Raw genomic sequence first — 27,421 nt, 5'->3', positions numbered from 1 at the left:
GAATCTGTTTTCTCATCCGTAAAATGAAAAACTGCCTACCTTTCCGCATTTTTGCGCAGATCAACTGATACAATGTAGGTAAAGAATAGTATAGTGCCTCCCCTCAGAAAATGACAATTATAACACAGGACACATTTGTATATCTAACTGAGAAGTAGATATTTATTTGCTCTATTGGTTTAGAAAGGCTTTAAGATCCCATTCACCATTTGCTTGCTCTATGGGTTTAGCTAAAAGGTTTAAGCACATAAAATTTGTCAGTTGGAACGTCAACCTTTTGAAACAAATGTGTGCGAGTTTCTAACACAAATTCCAAACGCAGAAAGGATATTCGTATTTGCAGTTGCTTCTGACATTAAGCTATTTTTAGAGCGATCTTTCTGCAGGATCCAGAAATAACTAAGTGGCCTTACACCTAGATTATAGCAACTGATAGAAAACCAGGCAGGCGTTTCCCATTCTCGGTCTTATTCCAGCTGGCTCCTGTATCTGCTCCCAGAGAGAATCGGAGATCTTTAGCGCAGAAAAAGTTTCAGCCCTAAAGTACCTGCCTCTTACCCAGGCTTCCTTAAAGCAGGATTATAGTCAGCAGAGGAATGTAGTAGATGTTCCTCAAGTGTTCTCAACCAATTCTTGCAGCTTCCACAAGCCTTCTCACGGGCCGTTGGGCCCCGCGGCAACAAATGCAACAACTTTCATCCACCTCCTCTTCCAACTTTCTAACCCTGATCCGCACCCTTAAAGCCCCGCCCCTCGCAAATGACCAATCAGAGAGCGTGAAGTGAGCCGGATGGGGCGGGCCCAGCTTGGTGCTGTCGACGAATTGCCATCCTCAGACAGCGTGGGCGGAAGCGGAAGCCCCGGTTTGGCCTTGGGGTCTGCGGTGAGGAAAGTCCCGTAGAAGCGGTTGAGGAAGTCCTGGGGCCGGCGAGCTTCTCAGCTCTTATCTCTCAGCTGACTCGGGCGAAGGCACACCTGCGAGCCCGGAGGGAAGGAAACCACCGCGCAAGAAAAGAGCACGCGGTCAGGCAGCTGCGAGGCAGAACCGAACTCTGTGCAGGGTCCTCAGAGGCCGGTCCTGGTCGGCGCCGCTCTATTCAAGGCCATGGTGCTGGCGGAGCCCTGGGCGATCCCCAGGTGAGAGCCGCGGCTCCGCCCGGGATCCCACTGCGGAAGAACTGGGTAAATGCGGGGTAGGGAAGAAGATGCTGCCCTCACTGCTCCCCGGTAACACCCAGGGGGGCCGCAGTTGCGGCAACAGCAGCAGAAAGCCCAGCAGGGGCCGGAGCGGCTGGAGCTGCTGGTAAAGTCGCCCAGCAGCTCTTCCTCCGTAGTACACGAGTTGACAAAACAGCCGAAGCACAGGGGTCCCCATCACAATCTCCTTCGAGGTCTTTTTCCTTGCTACTCGGGGCTGATTGATGCGGAAACATGCCTTGCACTTGTACTTGGAGGAACTGGAGACAGTGGATTCGACCTCTGGCGGTGGTCATCTACCTGGTGTCCATAGTGGTTGCGGTTCCCCTGTGCGTGTGGGAATTACAGAAACTGGAGGTAAGAGGGTCCTGCACCATCGGCCTCTACCCTTTCTTCTACCGTCCTGCCCTTCTATGGTTGCCCATTTTCCCCCTGATACCCCAAGACTTGATAATCCTGAAAACCATGTCGTGTAAATGAGTCTGCTCATAGGACATAAATCTATCTGGTCTCTTGTTCATGGTTTTTGAAAGCATGCTACAGGTGGGTGTTGGACTGGGTCGAGAAAATAGAATATATTAAGATCGCTGCTTAGAGAAGTACTGTTTTGGAAGCATTCATCAATTCCCTGAAAGTAAGGTAAGTTTATTCCTGAAATCTGATCTGTTCAGATATTGGACTTAACTAGATCAAATAAACTACCTTGAAAACCATGTATTGAGTTTTATTAGCATTTAACTAGCTCCCTGAATTATAAGATTCTAGTTGGTTTAACTTGGATGTTTGTTTTTACTTTAGAAGTTATTAACCAACAAAAGTTGTGCAAAAAGTCCCTAGTATATTTTTTGATGTCATATTCTTATTATGACATCAGTAAAGTACTGCAAGCTAGAAGACCCCAAGGTAAATACTTAACTAAGATATGTGCTTTATAAAAATTGTGTAATGAACTTTGAATTTGGAGTTAATAAAAACCAGAAAGTACTTTACTTAGAAACACCTGTTTTACAAGAGCTATGACAATACCATGGCTATTTTAGGCTCTGTATTGTGGAAATGATTCTTACATAGTTAAACAAAATGTATTTAATAGACATTTGTTTTCTTTATGTTAACTAAGTTATTTTTTGCTGACTTTCCCATACTAGCATGGTCCATATAGTTATTTTTAGTGTTAATATAATATTCCACTATATTAAATATTTCCCATTTGTTAGATATTTAGGTTATTTCCATAATTTGTCTACTAAAATTCAAGTGCTTTGGATGTCTTAATACAAATAGGGATTTCTTTCTTTGCAGTATTTCTTTGGAGTATGGTATAGGGATTACGTTTAGGGTTAATAATATGTATAATATCAACCTGGTTTAAGACTGTCTTAGTTGTAATTTTTAAGTGCCAGCTTTTAAGGAAAATTTTAATCTCCAGTCTCCACTGCTAACACCCTGAGCCAAATTCTCATCAGGTCTTGCCTGGATTGTTCTCAACACACCAGCCAAAGTATCCACTTAAAACATAAGTCACATTCTGTGTGTCCTCTTCTCAAAGTTTTCCAATCACTCCTAGCCCCAGATTAAAAGCCAATATCCCTAACTATGGCCATGGAGGTCCAACATGATCTGATACCACCCCCACCCCATCCGCCTCTAACCTTCTCTCCTCAATTCCTGGGCTTCCACCACTCTGGCTTTGCTCAAACAAGCAGACGTGCTCCCCACTTAGGGCCTTTGCACTAAATGTTCCCCCTTTGTGACATGTTTTTCCCCCAGATGGTTTTCTCATTCCTTTATGCCCTTCAGGTCTTTACTCAAATGTCACCCAGCTATGCTGTTTAAAAGTTGCCAGCTTCCCTTCCTCAACTCTTCATATCCTCTTCGCTGCTTTATTTTTCTTCCTAGGACTCACCACCATCTAACACGATAAATATTTTACTTATTTTGTTTTCTCCTCCATCTGCCCAAATGTCTGATACTTAATAAATGATTGTTTGAGTCCCAGTGATAAATTAGGCTTGTGTTCTATGTGGTGAGAGATAGAACATGACACCTGTCTTCATGGAACTTAGTGATAGAGACAAACACAACCAACAAAAACAAAACAAATCAATAAAATAAAATTGTATAGCGGCTGGCCCAGGAGCGCAGCGGTTAAGTTTGCATGTTCCCCTTCTGCGGCCCAGCGTTCGCCATTTCGGATCCTGGGTGCAGACTTACGCACCGCTTGGCAAGCCATGCTGTGTCATGCGTCCCACATATAAAATAGAGGAAGATGGGCACAGATGTTAGCTCAGGGCCAGTCTTCCTCAGCAAAAGAGAAGAGGATTGGTGGTAGATGTTGGCTCAGGGCTAATCTTCCTCAAAAAAAATAAAATTATGTAAAATGCTATGGAGGAAACCAAAACAGGTCTAAGAAATGAACAGGCAGGGCAGTCCTATTGTGCATCTTCAAAAGACCACTCTGCCACCTATGGAAAAATAAGTGCAAATGCAGGGAAATTTAGAAAGCTCTGTATGGTAATTAAGAGGTAGTGGGTGCCTGGGCTGCAATGACTTAAATAGCAGAATAGAGATGGAAAACTCAATTGTAAGTATCCTTGGACGTGAAGAAACAGGACTTGACAGTGGATTGTATTAGGGGAGGAGAGGCAGTGAGAGAAAGGGAGAAATCAAGAAGCTCTCAGGCTTCTGTCTTGAACAGCAGAGTAAATGGTGACACCAGTTACTAAAATGAAAAATTGACGGATAGGGACAGATTTGAGAGAAATTGAGTTCTGCTTTGGACGTTTAGTTTCAGTATATGAGAGAGATTCAGATGGGCGTGTCAAATATGCACTTGGATTTGTAACTCTAGAGGTCAGAAAGGTTTGAACTGCGAGTGTAAATATGGGAGTTGTCAGAACAGACATGGTGTTTAAAGCCATAGACATGGGTGAGATTATAAAAGGGAAGAAGAAGAAAAGGCCAAGGACCTAGCACCAACATTTAGAAGCCAAGCGGAGGATCAGGAACTTAAAAAGCAGCAGCAGCCAGTGGAGAAGTGGAATGCCAGGAGAGTGGTGTCATGGAAGCCAGAACACAAGAGAGTTTCAAGAAGGACAGAGTAGTGAACAATGTCCAGTGCTGCTGAGACGGCCACTGGTTTTCACAAGATAGGAGGGTCATTGGTGATCCTAGTAATGGGTTCAATGGAGTTGTAAAGGCCAAAACTAGAGGGAGTTGTTTGAAGAATGAATGTGGGGTAAGGAAGTGGAATCAGGATATAGACAAGATTTTTGTTCATTTTTGGTTTTGTTTTGAGTATTTGACTCTGAAGGGAGGGCCTGAGAAATGAGTGGCACAGTAGACAGGACTGTGGGATTAAGGGAGGGGTTTTTTTTTCCCCTTTGTTGTGTTTTGTTCTTAAGGTTAGAGACGCTAACTAGAGCATGTCCCCAAGATTTAGGTATAATTTTATTTAATCTTCTTAAAAACTGTGAAGCATAGAAATTATCCTCATTTTATAGATGTGAAAACTGAGACAGAGAGATAAGTGGCTCATGTGTCCTAAGTGCTTTATATACAGTATCCTGATCACTTCATCGTTATTCACTAAATGAGTTCGCGTGTCTAAAATGCTTAGCATTGTGCCCAGCACAAGGTAGGTGCTCAATAAGCCTTAGTTGTCACTGTTTTTAAAATATCGTCACTATTGTTGCATTAGAGCAGCAGGTTTTTTTCTTGTGGAATAGCATTCTAATTGGGATTGGGTTCTCAGTTGAACACCTAAGGCAAAGTTATATGCATCAGCTTGAGCACTGGATAAAGTAGTTGACATGTTTAGGGACAGTTTGGTATGAAAAATACATATGTTTTAAACACTAGAATCACAGTGCTCACACTGTGAGAAGTCAGTGGGAACTGAGATTGTAGAAAACAGGAGGTTCACATAGCCCAACCCGTGCCCCTGGTGGGGCGTGTGCTTATTTACTGGAATAGCGAGATGACCGTCTGCACTGTTTAAACTATTTCTCTCACTCTCTTTCTTGGCTGAGCATCTATAATTGAAGTCAAATAAGTTAAATGCACACATGATGTCACTGCCCTGCAGCCATTTTATCCTGCCCCTGCTTGTCGATATGCCCCAAGTAGCTACTATGGGTGTAAGAGCTCCTCCCCTCCCCTCAGGATGAGTGGGCCTGGAAAGCACTACCCTGTTCCTCTCTACTGTCTGCTTTGAAAGCATTTGGCTGAGGGACAATTAACTCACTCCTGGATGCTGTCTTTAATGGTTTTTTCTTTCCTCTCTACCTTCCTCAAGTTACCTTAGGGAAAAAAATCTATGCTCCTTATCTCCTCACTTTGTGAGCCAAAAAACCCCCGACTCACAGCTGAGTTTAATAATGTTAATGGTATCCTTATATCACTGTGTCTCAAGTGAGAATAACTTATTTAGATATAAATGTAATAATTATATTGATAATTTCTATAGATACCTAGTGTTGACTTATAATGTTACTTAAATATGTATACGCATACACTTTCTTATGCATATAGCTTTTTATATAGCTCAAAAATCAAAACAACTGTAAAACCAGTGAGTCAAATTAATGGCATTAATGTGGACAGGTAATGTTTTTCTGAAACTAAATTACCACTTACAGTGTAAAAATGGTACTAACTGTATGATGCAAGATTTTTTTTTTATTTGGCATCATTATACTGAAATGACTCAATTCTCCAGTCACTTGTTTTTTGATCATTGTTTGAAAAAGAACTTTCTTTCTTACAGCACACTGAGGACGCTTGGCATTCATTAGTCACAAGCACATAATTTTTTTCTTAAGTCTACCACCAAGTTCTTTTTGGTGCTAAGGCAATCGTAAAAAGAATGTGAGCATTAAAATCATTTGGCAATACTCTTAATGATCACCTTCCTTATAAAAGAGAAAATCTAGAATATGCTTTTAATTTTTTAGTATTATTATTTTAGGTTATCATTAATATGAATACTCGATTTTAAATGAAATTGAGCCAAGCAAAAATCCCTGGAAAATGATTGCTTAGACATTCCTTTGAGAACTGTCGCCTCCAGAGAGTTGCTTTTCACCTGCTGCCCTGATTAATCTCCAGCATGGGGCAAGACTTTTTGTATTTGCTTTTCAAATGTTCCATACAGTTTAGTGTAGAAATTTCATTGTTGTAAAAATATATTTGATCTCTATACTTTTGTTTTCTACTTCTTTAATCTTTATCCCTGATGAAAAAAAAATCTTGTTCAAAACAGTAAAACTAGAAGTCATGGACTTCAGTTCTATTTTAATTAACTGCTGAAACCCCTCAAGTACCAAAAATAAATGCCCACCTTTTTTTCTTTAAAAAGTTAGCATTTGCGTTTTAAAAAAATTAAAAGGATTCACATTCCTCAAGGTAGGAGTACAAGTTAGTGTAAAATTCATTCCACTAAGGACCCTCAGATAGCAGAGAGGTTCAAATAAATTTGGTTTTGCCAGAAAGCAAGTGAATTACTTCAGCTCTTCCTTAGGATGAGCCAGTTCAAAGTATATTTTTTAGAAATTTAGCTTTTAAAGGATAAAATATTGATCAGATACTGACCTAAAAAAGAAATTAGAGCTTTTTAAAATGTAATCTCGTGAGTTGATACTGTTGGATATGAGATGGGTAGCATATATCGACAGTGTGCTTGGACAGTAGTTGTGGCAGTTCTGATGAATGGGAGAGTTAAAAGACATAACCCATATAGAGAACTTAACAAAGTATTGGGCAGCCCTGTGTTCTACTAACATGTTGGGTAACAATAAAATTTGCAGAAGATGTTAGGTAGGATTTTAATATTCCAGACATAAAAGCAAAGGAATAAACCATCAAAAGATTTTTAGATTTGACTTGCAGAAAATTTTAAAACTTCTGTACATCCCCAAACACAATAATCAAATATAAAAGGCAAATCAGCTAAAGGGCAAATGACATGATGTTAATATTCTTAATGTATACAGTGCTGTTACAAAAGGGCCCATGAGGAAAAACCCACCTCCCTCCCTCCACAAAAGCACAAATAGGCTGTTTATTGAAGAAAAAATAAAAACAGCCACTAGTCATTTGGAAAATATTGGGCCTCATTAATGAAATGATGAATTTAAGAAATAAAAGTATTTTACGGCCTGCCCAGTGGCGCAGCAGTTAAGTGTGCACGTTCCGCTTCTCAGCGGCCCAGGGTTTGCCGGTTCAGATCTCAGGTGTGGACATGGCACTGCTTGGCAAAAGCCGTGCTGTGGTAGGCATTCTGCGCATAAAGTAGAGGAAGATGGGCATGGATGTTAGCTCAGGGCTAGTCTTCCTCAGCAAAAAGAGGAGGATTGGCAGTAGTTAGCTCAGGCCTAATCTTCCTCAAAAAAAAAAGAAAGAAAGAAAAGTATTTTAGTTTTAATGTTAGTTATTTATCCTAACATGTTCTTTTGCTTCTTAAGGTTGGAATCCACACCAAGGCTTGGTTTATTGCTGGAATCTTTTTGCTGTTGACTATACCTATATCACTCTGGGTGATATTGCAACATTTAGTACATTATACACAACCTGAACTACAGAAACCAATAATAAGGTAAATCTTAATGTATTTTGATTCACAACTAGTATTGTCTTGGCTTATTTCATAAATATGATGTAAAATGTTTTTAATTTATGTTTTACTTTCCAAATAGGATTCTTTGGATGGTACCTATATACAGTTTAGATAGCGTAAGTATGTTTCATTTTATCTCATTAACTAAGAACTTGTTTGATGATACTAACTATACTTACAGAATGCTTAAGGTAGTGAAAGTAGGTTATTTGGCAGTAAAGAGTCAGATTAATGAGAAAAGTGGAAAAGTTTACTTGTTTTTAATCTTGATAAAGTATGACAATAGAAAAGGCAGATGTTTTAAAGTTTTAAAAATCGAAAGCTGTTTCCTTTGCTTAATCTTTTAAAATTTCAGATTAGTAGCTCTTAGTCCTTTAAAGAATGTACTATTTAAAATTATATTATCAGGGCCAGCTCCGTGGCCGAGTGGTTAAGTTCGCGCTCTCTGCTGTGGCGGCCCAGGGTTCGGATCCTGGGCGTGGACATGGCACTGCTCGTCAGGCCACGTTGAGGCGGCATCCCATGAGCCACAACTAGAAGGACCTGCAACTAAGATATACAACTATGTATGGGGGCTGGGGGGGAGGGGAGTTGGGAAGATAAAGCAGAAAAAAAAAAAAAAAAGATTGCAACAGTTGTTAGCCCAGGTGCCAATCTTTAAAAAAAAAAAAAATTTACATTATCATCCTTTTTATTTACTAAATCTTTTATTTGGACAAAAAAAAAATCCTTCCCCAGTGGATTCTAATATATGCAGTTATTATAGATAACTGCTTTAATTTGATTAAAGATAAAGGAAATGTCTTTAACAGCATTTCCTATGATCATGTCAAGAAAAATTTCAGATTATATTTAAGAAGCCAAGCACATAATTTAGCTTCTCTCTTCATATTCATTATTACCCCCAAACACGAATGTTTTTGTTTACCAATATCCAAGATGTTTATTGCTTTTAAAAATATATTTCACAGATTGTCTGGTAGCCCTTATAATGATAAATTTTAGGAAGTTTGATATATGACAAGACAACTCAAGTTTAAAAATTAGCTTATTGTGAGTACTATGAATTGGAGTGGTCATCTTAGCTGCAACTAACATCTGTTCCTTTTCATAGTGGATAGCTTTGAAATATCCCAGCATTGCAATATATGTGGATACCTGCAGAGAATGTTACGAAGCTTATGTCATTTACAACTTTATGGGATTCCTGACCAATTATCTAACTAACCGGTATCCAAATCTGGTATTAATCCTTGAAGCCAAAGATCAGCAAAAACATTTCCCTCCTTTATGTTGCTGTCCACCATGGACTATGGGAGAGTAAGTATGTTTGGTTTTAATTCTTTTATGTTTGGGTTTTATTTAAGCAGAATTTTTAAGCATCAGTCAGTTCTCTGCAAAGCAGTATGTTAAGTACTACGAGCAAGACAAAAAGTGTAAGAGTTCTTACCTCATGGAGTTCATAGTCAAGTTTGAAGAGTAACAAAACACATTTTTAAAATCCTCACATATGTTAGTTTCTTTTATATATTCATCCTCATATAGAAAACTTAAAATATTATTGGGGGAAAAAGCCTTAGAAATCATTTAATCAACATCCTTTTACTATTGGGAACCAGGGTCTGCAGAGATTAGCTTACTCCAGATCACATAGCTGGTTAATGGCAAAATCAGGTCTAAGACTCAGGGAGAAGATAGTCCTGGGCGAGGAATGGCATATGATATGAAATAGCAGCAAATAACAATGTTTATTCTAGTAATGTATAATGGCCTTATTATACATTCGTGTAGGACAGAAAAGGAAAAAAAAACCTGAAAAGTTAAGTTGAAGCTGAGATTTCATTTGTTATACTGGATAACCATTGGATATTTTTCAGCAAGGAAACATTTGAAGACAGTGTTTTGGAAAGATTAATCTTGCAGTACTATACAGGATGCATTAGAGGCAGGAGCACTCTAGAGATGGAGATATAAATTAGGAGACTATTCTAATAGTCCATTTGTGAGATAAGCTGAAAAGGAGGGATGAAATTGGAATAGAAAGGAAAGACAATAGGAGAATGCAGCTGAAAAATCAAAAAGACTTGACCACCAATGATGAGGATTCAGGTGAAAGTTGCAAGCCAAGGTAATTGGAATGATTTAGAGGTCTAGTAATCAGTGTAGATATACAACCTGGGGATAGCTACATTGCCTTCCATGCAGTACAGAAACCATTTGTCAATGTCAGGACTAAATGTAAGTGTCTCTACTTGCACACCTGCAATGACAGGGAGCTACCTGACTATTTTAAATAATAAGCTCCTAATATGTTCATTTGACAAATAGGTATTAGTCACCTAGTATGTGCCAGTAGATTGATATATCCTAGTGCATATAACAGACGTAGAACTCATGGAACTTACAGTGTGGTCAGGAGGGTTAGGAATTAGATGAAGACACAAATTTATAGTTACTTATTTCAGGAAATGCTATGAAGGAAAAAAGCCAGGAAACAATGAAAGAGAATGGTAAGGAAAAATTAATGTAGGTTGAAGATGAGTGGGGAGAGATTGTGTTCAACTCCAAATACAACAAGGGCAAAGAGAGATTTATAGCCAATAAGCAGATTGAGGTGATCATTGGATGGAAAATTACTAAGAGAAGACATCAAGGGTAGGGGTATTCTCTAAACTGTCATAACAGGATTTTTGCTAAAGGCAGGCCTAGCCTTAAACATCAAGAGTGGGGCAAGAGGAGCTTGATTAGGTATCAAGAGTAATCAAATATCAAAGGTGAGGACATGACTAGCAGGATTCTTTGCACAAACTGACAGGCAGGCCTAGGACAGGGCCTAAGGATGATGCCTTAGTTGAAAAGAAGACTCAGAAGAGCCCTGTGTAAAGTGTGGTCAAGGAGAGAGAACCTTTGTCAAATGAGAAGCCATTAGAGGATGTTAAGCAGAGGACTGGTATCTAAATTTCTTTTTCAAAGATTACTGTGCTCTTTGTAGACTGAATTGGAAGTGGGCAGAGATGGAAGAGATTGCAATGGTCTGATAAATATGATGATGATGATGATAATGGCTTGGCTTTGATCAGGACTCTTCTTGTGTTAACACAGAACCTGAGATGAGCTGTCTCTTCAGACTGGCTCATCACGATTAGCTGCTGGTGAACTAAAACCGCAAACCTTTTTCAAATGATACTACTCAAAATTTCCCTATTCTGTGCTTTATGCAATTGATTTGTTCCTGACTACACAGGCAGTTACATTTATTCTTGTTAAATTTCTTTGTGTTAGTTTCATTTTTTCCTGAGACTCTTGAATTCTGACAAGTGCTGCCTGAATAATGTTAACAGTGCATCCATAACTGACTCACCTTTTCTTATTGAAAAGACATGAAGTGCTTACCAAAGTCCTGCAGTTTAGGAGCGTGGTTTTAGTAATAATAAAACAACTCATTCTCTTGTATATATATGAACACAGTTTAGGTTACCAGTTTCCCTCTATTAGATAACTGGTGTTACATGTCTGATAATTAATCAGGCTATTGCTGTTTAGGATAATTCAGTACAATGGTTTGGTTTTAAGATGCAAATGCCATGGCAAGTTTCCAGCCATCAGATAATAAAAACTAAAGTCTACTTTTTAGACTGTGATTTCTGTAACATAAGTGGTGAACACAATGATTTTTCTTTTAATAAACATTAAATTTTGTGTATATTAGTTCCTGGGGGGAAACATTTTACCCACTGACTTAGTACACTTATGAAACAAATGTTTCCACGAAACAGTACTGACCTTTATTTATGTATTCCCTTCCTCCTTTTGTTTTTAAAATTCAAATCACAGCCCGCTAAGTTGAATTTGACACAGTTTGAAAAAAATTGCTCTAGGGTATATACTTCGGAGTAGATATATTGGGTCTTTAGGTTTTGTTCAACTTTGTTAGTGGCAAATTATTTTCTGAAGTGGCAGTACCAAATTACTTTCCCACCAAGAGTATAAAATACTTCTAATCGAACCACATCCTTACCAACATTGGGAGTTACTCAGACGTCTTTATGTTTGCCTATCAAGAGGGTGTACAGTGCTATATCATGTGGTCTCAATTTAGATATCCCTGATAAGTAGTGAGGTTGAGCCACTTTTCATATGTGTAGTAGCCATTTGGTTTCCTTTTCTGAGGAATGCTTGTTTCTGTTTCTCATTATTTAATGGGTTGTCTATCTTGTGGCTTTATAGAGAATCTTTATATATTTAGATACTAATTCTTTGTTTAATGTGTGTTAAAAATATCTTTTTCTAGTTTTTGGCATGCTTTGTCACTTTCATTATGTCTTTTGATAAATGGGAAGTTTTGAATTTTCATGTAGTTGAATTTATCAGTCTTATAGTCAGTACTTTTTGCATCTTGTTGAAAATATTCTTCCCAACCACAGGATTATAAAAACATTCTCCTGGGGCCAGTCCTGTTGTCTAGTGGTTAGGTTCGGCATGCTCACCTTTGGTGGCCTGGGTGTGGACCTACACCACTCGTCAGCAGCCATGCTGTGGTGGCACCCACTTACAGAATAGGGGAAGATGGGCACAGATGCCAAAAAAACATTCTCCTGTGCTTTTCTTCTAAACGTTTCAAAAATTTCCCATTAAGACTTACAAATCCTTATTCATTTTTTGTGTGTGTGTTGTGTGAGGTAGGAATGCAGTTTTATTTTATTCTGTTGGCTAACTATCCTAGCACCATTCTCTTCCTTCTACCTCACTGATCTATAATGCCATTTCTGTCATATATAAAGTTTCCGTATGTATGGGTCTGTTTGTGGTCTTTGTTTTCCTGTTTTATTGGTTAACTTTTCTATCCCTGGACCAATTCTTTATATAAACTACTACAGCTTGTTAATAAGCCTGAAAATGAAGGGCAAGGGCCCCAACCCTATTGTCTTGACTATTCTTGGGTCTTTACTCATACATATAAATTTTAGAATCAGCTTGTCAAGTTACTTGAAAAACCCTGTTGAGATTTTTCGATTGGGATTGAATTCAATTTTTAGTTTATTGACATCTTTATGATTTTTTGTCTTCTTATCTATGAATATGGTCTAGCTTTCTACTTATCTAGCTCTTCATTTATCTTTCAATAAAGTATAATTTTCTCATGAAAGTCTTGTACATCTTTTGTTGATTTTATAAATACCTTATATTCTATTGCTATTATAAATGACATCTTTTTAAAAAATTAGTTTAATTGCTGCCAGTGTGTAGAAAGGCAGTTGGCTTTTGCATATTGATCTTATATCCGAAAATCTTGTTAAATTTTCTTAGTCTGTAGATCTTTTTAAGTTCTCTTTGTAGACAGTCGTCTTCAAATGAAGGACTTGTTGGTTTGCCAGTCTTTATCCTACACATTTCTCTTTCTTATCACTGTGCTGGTAAGTATCTCTAGACATTTTTGCATCTTTCTTGATTTTAAAGAGAATTCTTATAAAATTTCACAATTGAATTTGATGTTTCTAAAGGTGTTTTGTAGGCATCCTTTATCAGGTTACATAAGCTCCATTTTAGCCCTAGTTTGTTAAGAGTTTTTAATCATGAATAAGTATTGAATTTCATCAAATGCTTTTTCTGTACCTGTTAAGATGATCATGGCTTGAACTTGTTAATGTAGTGAATTAGATTAATGGCTTTTCTAATTGTTAAAACTCCCTTGCATTTTGAGGACGAATTCAAAGTGATTATGATGTATCATCTGCTTTTCTACATCACGAGATTTGGTTTGCTAATATTCCATTTAGAATTTTTGTATGTATGTTCATAAATAAGTCAGATGAAACTATAATTTGCCTTTCTTATACTATCCCTGTCTGGTTTTCCTATCTAGGTTATACTGACTGAATAGGAATTACTGCCTGTGATTTGTATATCACAGGAGGAGATTGTATACTGTACCTTGAAAACTTAGACCTGGACTTTTCTTTGTGGGAGACAATTATAGAACTATAATTTAGGCTTCCTGTTGTTTCTGGAAGCATATTTTTTAAATTATAGTTTTTAGGAATTAGGCAGAGTAGACAGAGTTTTAAAATGTAAGGGCATACATTAGTTTATATCTTCTTAATACCTTTTGGATCTGTCGTTATGACTGCTTTTCCAGTTCTAATGTTATTAGTATCTTTGTTTTTTCCTTGAACATCTTGCCAGCAGTTTGCCTTTTTTTTACTAACCTCTTCAGGAACTAACTTTTGGCTTTGTTGATTCTCTCTGTAGTATGTTTCTTTTCTTTTCTTTTTTTTTTTTTGAGGAAGATTAGCCCTGAGCTAACATCTGCCACCAATCTTCCTCTTTTTGCTGAGGAAGACTGACCCTGAGCTAACATCCCTGCCCATCTTCCTCTACTTTATATGTGGGACGCCTGCCACAACATGGTTTGGCAAGTGGTGCGTAGGTCCAAACCGGCGAACCCCGGGCCACCAAAGCAGAACGTGCAAACTTAACTGCTGCGCCCCTATGTTTGTTTTCTATTTCATTAATTTCTGCTCTATTTTTACTTCCTTTCTTTCATTTCTTTTGGTTTACTGTGTTCTTTTCCTAATATGTTAGAGTCTTAGCTCATTAATTTACAGCCTTCTTTTTTTAATATTGCATTTAAGACTATACATTTCCCTTCAAGTTCTACAGTCACTGAATCCCAGTTTTTGTTGGTTATTTTTATTGAAATATAATTGACATACATTATATTAGTTTCAGGGTACAACATAATTTGCTATTTGTATATATTGTGAAATGATCAGCACAATAAATCTAGTCATCCATCACCACATGAATCGTAGTTTTGATATTAAATATTTTCATTATCATCCAGTTTAAGGTTTTTTGGGTTTTTTTTTAAAGATTTTATTTTTTTTTTCCTTTTTATCCCCAAAGCCCCCCGGTACATAGTTGTATATTCTTCGTTGTGGGTTCTTCTAGTTGTGGCATGTGGGACACCGCCTCAGTGTGGCTTGATGAGCAGTGCCATGTCTGCTCCCAGGATTCGAACCAATGAAACACTGGGCCGCCTGCAGCGGAGCACGTGAACTTAACCACTCTGCCACAGGGCCAGCCCCAAGGTTTTTAAATTTTAAATTTAAATCACTGAGATTTCTTTTTTACTTGAGTTATTTTGGAGTGTTTCAGAATTTCCAAGCCTAAGGATTTTTTTTGGTTTTTAGTTTTTCGTTTTATTTATTTGCATTGTAGTCAGAGCATGTACTCTCTATGAGACAGTCTTTGGAATTGGTTAAGATTTGTTTCATGCCCTCTAATACATGACCAGTTTTTATAAAGATTCCCTGTGTGCTTCAAAAGAATGTGTGTGCTATATTAACAAGTGACTGTGTTATATTTATGTCCATGAGGTCAATCTTATTTTATTGTGTTATTCAATTTTTCTGTATTTCTGTTGATTTGGGCTACTTGTTCTGTCAGTTACTGAGAGAGACGTTTAAATTCTGCCACTGATAATTTGTCAGTTTCTTACTGTACTGCTGTCAATTTTTGCTTTATATATTTTGATGCTGTTTCTATTCCAAATCATCTTCTTTGTCTTAAAGTTATTTTGTCTGATATTAATAGGTATCCCACCTTTCCTTTGTTTAGTATTTGCCTGCCATATCTTTCTCTACCTTTTACTTTCATCCTTTCCATTTCCCTATGTTTTAGACATATCGCTTATTTTTTTTTTAAGTTTAGTGTTTTTTAATTCCAACCTGACAATCCATCAACTTAAATAAGTTAGGCCATTTACATTTTTGTGATTATTGATATATTCATTTATAATCTTGCCATCTTTTTGTTTTCTATTTGTCTCACTTTTTCTTCTTTCCTTTTCTCATTGATTACATTATTTTTTAAATAAACTTTTATTTTGGGATAATTTTAAATTTACAGAAAAGTTGCAAAGACAGGACAGACATTTCCCATATACCTTGCACCCAGATTCCCCTAATGTTCACGTCTTAGGTAATCATGGTACATTGCTCAGAACCAAGAAGTAACATTGGTACAATACTATTAACTGCAGACTTCACATTTCCCAAGTCTTTCCAGAAACATCCTTTTTCTTTTCCAGGATTCACTCCAGGAGTCCGCATTGCATTTCGCCTCTTTTTAAAAATATAAATTTTCACTTAATACTTTGAGACAGTATAAGCAGTTTGAGAAGATCCTTCTAATTTAATGATTTTATTAAGTAATTTTACAGTTTTTCAAACATTTGAGGAATACAAACAAATGTCACCAACAAATCTGTTTTATACCACCCACATTTAACAAATTTTAATATAAGTCCATGATTCCTTATTTGCAGTTGTAAAATATTTTTAAAATCTTGAAAACTAAAAGCTTTTTCATAGCTCATAATAGTGGCAAAACTCTATTTATAATCTTTGACTATTTGTGATTTTAAGGTGACTGTTTTACCTATTATGGATACGTATGTCTCAGTACAGCGGTGTCAGTGTGTCTGATTACAGGTGCTACCCTAGATCCCACTGGTAGTTGATGACGTTATTTGTTGTTTTTTTTTATTCTATGTTTTTTCTCACTGCTAGTTTAGAAATTATAGTTTCTAATTCCAATCTTATTATGAGCACTTAAGAGTCAAAATTTTACCATGGCTACTTAAAATTAATCTTAAAAATTAGACATTTTTTGGATAGATTTTTTTTTTTGTCTTTGGTAAGTATAACTACAAATATTAACAATTTATTTGCTCCTCTCTCCTTCTTGCATCTCAGATCTTCTATCTGAAATCATTTCCTTCTTTCTAAAGTATGGCCCTTAAAAGTTCCTTTAGTGTCAGTTATCAGTAGCAGATTTTCTCAGGTATACTTATCCAAAAGTGTCTTTATTTTGCTCTCATTCTTGAAAGACAGTTTTGCTGGAGGTAATTCTATATTGACAGGAATTTTCTCTAAGCATTTTGAAGATTTTATTCCATGTAATTCTGGCTTCAGTTGTTACTGTTAAGCCTCTACTGTCAATTTGTCATTGCATTATAGGTGACCTGTCCAGCTGCATTTAAGACCCTCTCTGTCTTTGATGTTTTACAGTTTCACTATGAAATATCAGGGTGGTTTTTTTGGTTTCGGTTTTGGTCCTGCTTAATTTAGTGTGCCTCAAGCTGTAGATTCATGTCTTTCATCAGTTCTGGAAAGTCTCAGCCATAATCTCTTTTGATTTTGCCTTTCCTCTACTCTCTTCTTTGACTCTGAATGTATGTTAGACTTTCTGATTCTATTCTGTTCTTTGTAACTCTCTTTCACGTTTGTCTCTTTGTCTCAGCCTTTGCTACATTCTGGGCAATTTCTTCAGATACATCTTCCAGGTCATTAATTCTCCACAGCTTTCAAAGGTATCTAATTGACTATTTAATGTATCTGCATAGTCACCCTTAGTGGTCTCAGGTGTGGTTTGACAATCAACACATAGAACACTGTAGGTTTAACCCAGTCCAACTGAATTTTGCTTTGTAAATAGTATGGGACAGGAAGCACAGCATGTTTAGCCAAGGCATTCTCATCAAGAGGTCTTGCAACAAACAAGCCCAAGTGCAATCCCTGGGTCCACCACCACAGGGGGCACACTTAGTGGTAAGTGGGAGTGAACCACCTCAGCGCAGAGAAGGCTCTCAGCACATAGAAGCCCACCAGTTTTTTATTCAGTCCTAGTAAGAACACCTCCAGGTCCGCATGCCACACTCACAGTCTTCTCAGTAGAGATGTAATTCTTAAATTAGGGGATTCATAATACATAACATTGACAACTACTTCTCCTGATAGGAGTGCCAGGTAAGCCTTTGCCCTCAGAGCAGCTTGGTCTTTTAAGAAGGCTTACACAAGGCTCTGGTAGAGAGCCTTTTTTTGGTAGTTGTTTTGGGACTTGTTTTGTTTTGTTTTGTTACTCCTTGTAAATGTTCCCTTAAATTGACTGACCCAGCCATAGAATAAAAACTGTTTTATGCAGGATCTTTGCTTTGACCTTTCAAAGTATCTAGTCGATGATACTCTCTGGAATGATATTTAAATACTAAACTCGAAAGGAAACTGAATCCTAAATGTAAATAATATTTTCTAAATAATGCTTTCACATACACAGGCACACATGTAATTCATTTGTTACTCAGTTTTTCTTCCAGAAACACACAGGAACCCACTTTTGTTCCTTTTGTTCTGTGCTGCACTATTCAGGGATTTGAGACTACACAGAAAGGGAGATCTTTCAGAAGTTGTAGTTGTCAAATAATTTAAAAAATAGTATTGAAATAATTTGTTTGCTCCCATCCACATTCTTCCCCAATTGCCATTTAGAATGACTAAATTTAAAGAATTAAATATAAAAATGGCATCGTTTGTCAAAGTGATTTTAATTTAGGGGATTTGGAACAGTCTGATGCTATTTAAATGAGTCCTTGAAATGCTAAGTCGTTTTTCTTTGGCAGAGTATTGCTGTTTAGGTGCAAACTGGGTGTATTGCAGTATACAGTTGTCAGACCATTCACTACCATCGTTGCTTTGTAAGTACATAAAACTTTTATATTATCGTTTATTTCTTTAAAATCCTCATGCTCTTAAGTGGGAACAACTGAGTAGAAAAACATATGAAGAGCATTAGTTTACTTGTCATAATACAAGTCTAGTAAAAATACAGTATATAGAAACCCTACTATATTAAAATAAATAAGGTGACCATTTGTAGGCAAAGAATCACGACAGAATTCTAAATAACATTCATTTTAGAGCTTTCTGGAAAGCATTTAAAAAATACTTTTTTTTTGAGGAAGATTAGCCCCGAGCTGACATCTGTTACCAATCCTCTTTTTTGCTGAGGAAGACTGGCCCTGAGCGAACATCCGTGCCCATCTTCCTCCACTTTATATGTATGTGGGACGCCTACCACAGCATGGCCTTCTGAGCGGTGCCATATCCGCACCTGGGATCTGAACTGGCAAACCCCGGGCCACGGAATGGAATGTGTGCACTTAACTGCTGTGCCACCAGGCCGGCCCCAGAAAATACTTTTTAAAATATTAATGTTCCCACAGCTTTACAGAAACATCTCTTACATGAAGTTAAAGTATGCTACTTTGAGTTCATTACATGGTTTGATTTTCTACATGGTTAACTTTGAATATGTTATGAGTACTATATTCCAAGTAAGAAATCGTATTTTTCTTTTTTAAAAGTTCTATCAAAGCTTAGCACTTGAGGTAAAATGGGGTATCATTAAGCCACCTGGTAAAACTATTCCCTAGATTTAAGAACATCAAAGAATTTAAAGCAGTAGATTGCATATTTTATCTGCTAGTCATAACTAACATTCTGCATGTTCACAGAGGAAGAACAGGAAGACAGACAGGGGAAGCAAGCAGTCAGTTCTGTAGTGACATTTACCTTAGAATTAAGGCTAATTCACTTATTTATGAAGGCATGGTTTATTTCTCTGCAGTTTAGAAATTGAGTAATCATATAAGTTAATATTTAAATCTGGGTCTTCATAAAATTTACTGCCAAGATAATTTGGGGGGAAAAAATTAGAGTTGTAGGTATAGACCAACATTATATGTTTATAACAATCAAGCTTTTGAAAATTAGGCAGCATAATTTTTTTGAATGTAATAATTACCCTTTCTAGTTCAATGTATGTGTCTTATTTTGGATTTACTTGTAGTTGGAGGAATATTCATATGGTAACATTTCTAGAAAAATGTTTTTCTTTTAATTTTTGAACACCTCTGTGACAAATTTCAAGTGATTTATCTACAAGATCTTTTAAATAAACCAACTTCTAAATTTAAGTATTGCTGTCAATGCTGTATTTTAAAGTATATTTTGATTTAGTTAACCATAAAGTTGTCTCATTTTTACCATTTTTAGAATCTGTGAGCTGGTTGGTGTATATGATGAAGGGAACTTTAGCTTTTCAAATGCTTGGACTTACTTGGTTATAATAAACAATATGTCACAATTGGTGAGTAAATATTCATCTTAACTGTACTAAATTACTATCTATAACTCTAAATTTTCTTAGGGAATGTTTCTTTGGGAATAAACCTTGTTATTTTTTAACCTTGAAATTTTATTTATAGGAAAAATTTGAAGAAACTTTTAACATATATTTTTATACATATATAAAGATAGAATATCTTTGTTAATTTGGTGATTTATATGTTGACCTATTAATTGTGTTTCTTCATTTGATTCTGGTACTCATTACATAATTGTGTGGGTGTGTCCTAAATAAAAGTACAATGGTCTCCTTAAAAAATATATATATATATATATATCTCCCCTAGGTGTACTCAGTAAGAGAAAGTGTCTAATTGGTATATGACAATACAGGGTTTGAATAAAAGTGGGAGAATAAAATTCTCTCATATATTTGGAATTAAAATTGAGGATTCCAACTTAAGTAAAAATGATGTTCTAGGGGCCGGCCCGTGGCCAAGTGGTTAAGTTCATGCGCTCTGCTTCAGCAGCCCAGGGTTTTGCTCGATTGGATCCTGGGCACGGACGTGGCACTGCTCATCAGACCATGCTGAGGCAGCATCCCACATAGCACAACCAGAGGCACTCACAACTAGAATATACAACTATGTACTGCGGTGGGCTTTGGGGAGAAGAAGGAAAAAAAAAGATTGGCAACAGTTGTTAACTCAGGTGCCAATCTTTAAAAAAAAACAAGATCTAGAAACTGAAATGCTCTAAAGATGTAACTATCTGATCCTTTCAACTTAAGAATGTGCATTTTATTTAAGATATTAAGTTAATTCTTTCAGCAAAATAATTAGATGCAATGGCATGCATGTGTGGTATTAGAGGTTTATAATAAAAATTAAATGCTTATGTATTCCCACATGTTCCTATTCTTTGGAACTAGTAATTACATTTCTGGGAATGCATCCTCAAGAAATGGTCAGAAGTACTTCTGTTTTGAATATCTTTGTCTATAAAGCCTGTTATTTGTAATAGGAAAAGGCCGGAAACAATCCAGAGCCCGGTGATGGGGACTGGTTAAATGTACTGTGGTCCTCCCATGGGCCAAATGCTAGGCAGCGAAATAATCCTTCTGAAGCATGTGGAAAAGTAAGGCACTTAGGAAAAAACATCAGGCAACAAAATTTTATATTTGGTTAATGATACCTCTTAAGAACCCCTTTATGTGTAGAAAGGATTGCTTGGGTAATGGGACTGTGGAAAACTTTCTACTTTTGTCTACTGCTTTTATATTCTAAAGTATTTTAAATGAGCATTTTACATGATTTTAATAGGAAAAAGTAAACTTTTAGGAAAATGTTTACTGCTATGCAACATTAGGTTATTACAACTGATTTCTAAAAAGTTAAGAAGTCGTGAGCATTTATTTTAAAAAAGTAAATTTTTTAAATTTCGATCAGCTGGATCAACATATTGCCCTCAAGAAAGATTGTTTCCTTGATTCTTTCAGATTTCATGGTCACAATTTTATTGAAATAGTACTTACTTAATGTGTCTTATAAATAATATGCATACAATATTATGTAAGATAGACTAGTTAGTAAGCTTAACCCTTATAAAATTAATGATATTTATGTTTAAAAGATATGTTTTATTCTGGCTGAATGAGAGCCCTTCATTCATGGAAATTGTTTATCGCTTTCTTTATGGGCCCCAGGGAGTGAACATTTAGAACCATTTTCAGGGAAGATGTTCTATATCTCTTCTGAGAAATTTCTTATCATATATATTCATCCACAGTAAACTATAAAAGCTTGTTGTTAATCTAAAAATAGCAATAATAAACCCTGGAAAATTTTGCCTGAAACATTACTCTGTACAGGTCTCTGGTTTATAACTTTAATATTTCTGTTACTATATTTAGTTATTCTTATTGAAGAAGTTTAATTGTTAATCTTGTTTCTAGTTTGCCATGTATTGTCTCCTGCTATTTTATAAAGTACTGAAGGAAGAACTGAGTCCAATCCAACCTGTTGGCAAATTTCTGTGTGTAAAACTGGTGGTTTTTGTTTCCTTTTGGTAAGTGTTGCTTTCCTTTAATGTTCTTATTTTCTAAAGGGCAATAAAACTGTTGGTGAGGGATGATTTTAAAAATAGTCTTAATACAGGAGATGAATTAAAATGTCTCTACTTACCTTTTAAGAAGTTCATCCTTTTAGCCCTTCTTGGTTTTTCATAGAGTCAGATGCTCACTGTAACATTTATAAGAAGAAAATAATTTGAGACAGTCTAAATGTCTCAACACTAGAGGAATTATTAAAATAAATCATGGTCCTGTCATGTAAGAGAATACTCTGCAGTTTGGAAGATAAACATGATATGGAATATTTAATGATGGGGAGAAGTGTTCATCAATAAGATATTTTAAAACAGAAGGCAAAACTATACGTGGTCCCACTTTAGTAAAGGGGTGGGTGATAGAGAACCTAGAAACAAATACACCAAATTTAACAATATGCAAATAATGCAAAAAGGGGAAAAAGAAAATTCCTTGAAATCCCACCACTTAGAAAGAATGATTAACATTTTGGTGTACATATATCTTATAAAACTCCACAGAAATACTTTCATACTATAAGAACCCGTAGAACTCAACAATATGTTCAGTATACCGTGGGTATAGTTCTTCGTCAATAAAGTGAGACGGTAGTTTTGTTGTTTGGGTTTTTTGGTTTTTATTTTTGCTTAGTATTCTAACTTTTTAACCAATATAACTTTTTAACCAATCTTCTGTTGACATTTAGGTTGTTCCTCATTTTTTCACCATTACAAGCAACACTGAACATTCTTGTACATAGAACCATGAAAGCTTATCTTTCTCATTATTAGCTGTTTAAATTTAACCTAGGGTCATATCCCGAGATTGGCTTGAAATGCTCAGTATGACTTCCTGTCTTGGAGTCAGACCCCTTCTGAGTTTGTCTCTAGTTCTACTACTCCAGACAAGACTGGTTTCAAAATGACTGTGTTAAAAAATAATCTGAATAATCAGTTAACAGGTGTAAATAACATTTGAGTATCTGTCCTTTATTTCATTTTAAATGCCTATTGTACAAGCTGTTAAGACACTGTCTATGTATAGGAAGACCTTAAAATCTAATTACTTGTGCACACTGCAAACAAAAAAAGTACTATAAACCAAGTACTGAAGTTCTAAGAATACATAAAATTCATGTGATGAAACTGTACCAGAAGACTAGATTTGTAAAGCAAATATATTTAATGTAGATACACAATGTCTTCAGGAATATGCTGAGAAGGCAAGCTGCTGGTGCTGGTGCTGGGGGTCCACAGGTTGTGCTGGGGGTTGACTTTTTTAAATGGCATATTTTTAAAACAACTGCTCATTTTATGCTTGATATAGATTTGCTGTTTACCTTTTCCTAACATATAGGCAAGCAGTAGTTATTGCTTTGTTGGTCAAAGTTGGCGTTATTTCTGAAAAGCATACCTGGGAATGGCAAACTGTAGAAGCTGTGGCTACAGGACTCCAGGTAAGTAGTGCTCTCTCTGAATTCAGTAGAACTTTATCATTTGTGAAGCATTTTTCTACCTTACCTTCTAAACCTGACAATGTGCAGGCTATGGGGCTACTACTGTCCTCACTTTACAGGTGAGGACATGAAGGAAGCCTAGAGAAATTGGCCATAATTGTTAATTTGTAGTAGAGCCAAGAATAGAACTTAGATTTTGTAATTCCTGGTCAGTTTCTCTTTTGCATTTCTCCTCTTAGTCCTTGGGCAGTGGATTGAGAATGCATTATCTTTGCTAAGAAATACTTGACTGAGGCAGTGCAAAACAGATTTAAATTTTTGGCATTTTGTCCTTTTTCAAAGAGGTTAAAAATAATTATTTTGGAAAATGGAAAAATGAATATAATTTTATAGAAAAAACAGCTGTTAATACTTAAGTACTTTTGAAGAGAAAGATTGTGCTTTTCTTTTCCCTGTAAAACTAGATTTAAACTCAAAGATGGCTGCTATTTCTGTTGTTGTAGGACTTTATCATCTGTATTGAGATGTTCCTTGCTGCTATTGCTCATCACTACACTTTCTCATATAAACCGTATGTCCAAGAAGCAGAAGAGGGGTCATGCTTTGATTCCTTTCTTGCCATGTGGGATGTTTCAGATATTAGGGATGATATTTCTGAACAAGTAAGGCATGTTGGTAAGTACCAGCCATTTAATTCTACCCCAAGAGGGAGGTTATTGTAGGTCTCCTATTAGGGCAATTTTGTAGCTATTTAAGAGATGAAAAGACTTTGGTTAAAGCAGTAGCACAGTAAGGCTCTGGGAGGGGAGAGAGGGAGCTTATTTTTAGCATGGTAAGTTTATAAAAATAACAACTTTTGGCTAACTTGGAAACCTTTCTATTACTTTAAAGGAAGGACAGTGATGGGACATCCTAGGAAAAAATTTTTTCCTGAAGATCAAGATCAAAATGAACATACAAGCTTGTTATCATCATCATCACAAGATGCAATTTCCGTTGCCTCTTCTGTGCCACCCTCACCCATGGGTCACTACCAAGGATTTGGATACACCGTGACTCCTCAGACTATACCTACTACAGCTAGCATAGCTGATGAAATATATAATGACACAACAGGAGGGAAAAAAGAACCTTCAGATAAATCTGTGGCCTCCTGAACAGTGTGCAAAAGCAAACTGTGCTACTACCACGCTATTTCATTACCTGGTATCCCAGTGCTCAGGATTTTGTGCTTGGGACAAGCCATAAATGATGGAAAATTTCAACACAAAGATAGGCAAAAGCCAGGTATGACTACTGGATTTATATAACTGCGTTTTGTACATCACAAATAATCAGTCTAAATATCCTAGACTTAGACTTGATTTCTTAACATTTGAGTATCACATACTTGAATGGTAGAAAATGACTGCTAAATGTTCCTGACGTTACACTGCTTTATCAAGAAGATGGACATAAAAAATAATAATGCTTCCTACCACTGCTGCATGAATATAATGCTCTGGAATTAGCAGAAAGTATAATTCAGAAATATGAATTAGTGGAACTTAATCATGTGCCATATATGCTTACCTAACAATTATTTCTCTATTTCTCAACTGGATGTCTTTCAATAAATAAGAATTTATCATTTACTTTCTGCAACTTTTTATGTCTCTCATTCTTTAAACATGAACCTTTAATGTTTTACTTAACAGAAAGTTCTTGATTAGAGGCACAGCAAAAAAATTAAAGGTTAAAAATTATAATATACCTTCAATGAAAGATACCTCTATCTTATATTCCTATTAGGAGAAATATCTAGGACCCAATCTTATTTTTATTTATTTTTTTGCTGAGGAAGATTTGCCCTGAGCTAACATCTGTGCCAATCTTCCTCTGTTTTTCAGTATGTAGGCTGCCAGAACAGCATGGCTGCTTGAACAGAGCCGTGTAGGTGGGCACCCGGGAACCAAACCTGGGCTGCCAAAGCAGAGCACACTGAACTTAACCACTAGGCCACCAGGGCTGGCCTAGGACCCAATCTTATTAATCCTAAAATAACTACTATCTATCTAAAAATAATATTTACAACACTGCTAATAGTGGAATAAGTTATCCATGACTTTGAGATGAAAAGAATAAACTGGATAGAAGACTGGAAGAATAAGAAACTTGTGATAGAAATGGAGTCTCCTTTTCCTCAGTGCTGTTAAAGGTGTCAGCAAACATGAATCCCGGCTGAGTAGTCCAGTCAGAAGACATGTGTAGGTGCTATTTGGGAAAAATTTATTACTTAGGATAGAGTTTCTCTAATTGCTAATCACAACCCATTGGTTCATGTTTAACATTTTATACTGAAAATAAAATACAGTATGTTGCAAATAGCAAGGATAAGGATTATTTCTCAGAACCTCTGCTTTATATATTTATGCATACACATATTCACATATATATATATTGGTTCACAGTAATTAGGTACAAAGTCTTTATTGTGTCTACTGTTATAAACTAAAACATTTCTATAGAAAGTAAAGCTGGGTAGTGTGACATTAGAGGCAATGAGAATAGGCAATGTGGAAGAAAGTCCATCTTATTTTCTTTGTGGCTTACTTCCAAAGAGCATACAGTTTATACAAGGTATGATAATCATCTTCCTTATTAATCTCCCTGTTTCAAGTCTTTAAAAATTGGACGTATTATTATATATATCTTATTGCGCATCCAAATCAAAATTTTCAAAAATACTGGTTTAGGTTTAACTCTTTCTTGAATTTATTAGCTTTTTACTTTTTCTTTGCCAAAGCAGACCAGGAAAAATGCTGCCTCTGAAGATTTTATTTTGTCCCTAACTCTTTTACTCTCTTAATTACATTTAGCTTATAATTTAAATTCTTATTTAAGTTTGCATTCCCAAAACACAATCTGAGAAGGTTTTTCAGAAGTAGCCACGTATTTAAAAGCAGCAAGCTTGGAATTTACAGGTAACCATAGCCCTCTGTCTTCGGTGGAAGCCAACTTTAGATGTTTCCCAATTTTAAGTTTGGATTTAAGAAAAAAAGCCAAAACGCCTAAAAAAATTAAGTTTTGCTTTACTTACACATGACAATGAAGACTCAAAATCCCTTATCTTTATAGCTTTAGAGTGTAGACAAAAGTGTTTAGTAAGTAAAACCAAGCAATAAAAACAAAATTTCCTAATTTTATTTTTTAAAGATTGGCACCTGAGCTAACATCTGTTGCCAATCTTCTTTTTTTATCTCCCCAAAACCACCCAGTATGTATTTGTATATTCTAGTTGTAGGTCCTTCTGGCTCTGCTATGTGGGACACCACCTCAGCATGGTTTGATGAGCAGTGCTGGGTCAGCACCGAGGATCTGAACCCGCAAAACCCCAGGCTGCTTGAAGCAGAGCATGTGAATTTAACCACTCAGCCACGGGGCCAGCCCAAAATTTCCTAATTTGAAAAGTTAATGGCAGCCTTTTTCAGAAAGGAAGTCTACAGCAATCTTTTTGTAATAATGCTACTCTTTAAGATCTTTTAAATACATTTTATTAATGTCAATTTCAAAAAAAAAAAAAAAAATTTGACCATTACAAAGAATTACATCTTTATATTCCATTTTATGATTACAGTCCCACTAATTCAGACCAGAAGAATTGTGTACTTGCTGTTCTACTTAAAACAGTTTTTCATTAGAAAACTGCTCTTCATTGCTTTACTGTGATGCTGACATTGCTTTTGTGGTGCTGGATGTTGAGTACAAGTTCCTCTCCCATTTCCACCTGGAAAGGATTATCTAAAACAACTGCAGCTTGTTTCCAGTGGGAGGCCTCACTCGAAGTATCCAACCTAATCTCATCATCAAGGTACATATGATACCAAAATGGAATGGCAGTCACTTGTCCAGATTTACAAATTTGTACCTATGAAAATTAAGAAATCATGAAAATTTCATCAGAGTAAATAGAGTATACTTGGATAAGAAAGTCTGTCTTTTTAGTGAATTTTAGATCCAAATTTTATAAAGAAATACATTTAACCACCCAATTCAAATTAATAGCCTATTTTATTCACTAATGTTTACCCAAACCCATTTTTAGATATTGTTCGGAA

At 36.2% G+C, this 27,421-nt stretch overlaps 2 protein-coding genes and 1 long non-coding RNA gene across 6 annotated transcripts in view; 1 reads left to right on the top strand and 2 right to left on the bottom strand.

The window, feature by feature from the left end:
• Positions 1-22,027, bottom strand: part of LOC139082063 (uncharacterized) — a 41,478-nt gene extending 19,451 nt beyond the window's left edge. The window contains exon 1 of the long non-coding RNA XR_011537763.1: positions 21,966-22,027. This is a non-coding gene — a long non-coding RNA (uncharacterized lncRNA). The remainder of the gene's footprint in view (positions 1-21,965) is intronic.
• On the top strand, positions 766-24,958 carry TMEM184C (transmembrane protein 184C). The gene is made up of 10 exons (XM_008527440.2): positions 766-1,554; positions 7,662-7,792; positions 7,893-7,929; positions 8,928-9,133; positions 18,276-18,350; positions 19,711-19,804; positions 21,737-21,849; positions 23,225-23,324; positions 23,828-23,999; positions 24,216-24,958. Exons 1-10 carry the CDS (start codon positions 1,432-1,434, stop codon positions 24,479-24,481), a joined length of 1,317 nt encoding a protein of 438 aa, XP_008525662.1. The 5' UTR covers positions 766-1,431; the 3' UTR covers positions 24,482-24,958.
• A 1,876-nt stretch (positions 24,959-26,834) lies between these two features.
• The window catches only part of PRMT9 (protein arginine methyltransferase 9), a 32,543-nt gene continuing 31,956 nt past the window's right edge, over positions 26,835-27,421 (bottom strand). For all 4 annotated transcript variants that reach the window (XR_011537762.1, XR_011537761.1, XM_008527441.2 and 1 more), the window contains one exon: positions 26,835-27,231. Coding sequence is in view for 2 of the 4 variants with exons in the window: in XM_008527441.2 (XP_008525663.1) it covers positions 27,016-27,231 (216 nt within the window). In the remaining 2 variants the exon portion in view is untranslated. The remainder of the gene's footprint in view (positions 27,232-27,421) is intronic.

The sequence above is a fragment of the Equus przewalskii genome, chromosome 2 (assembly GCF_037783145.1).
Source record: "Equus przewalskii isolate Varuska chromosome 2, EquPr2, whole genome shotgun sequence".
NCBI lineage: Eukaryota > Metazoa > Chordata > Mammalia > Perissodactyla > Equidae > Equus > Equus przewalskii.
Note: the sequence above shows the minus strand (reverse complement) of the source record. Positions and strands in the feature narration are given on the sequence as shown.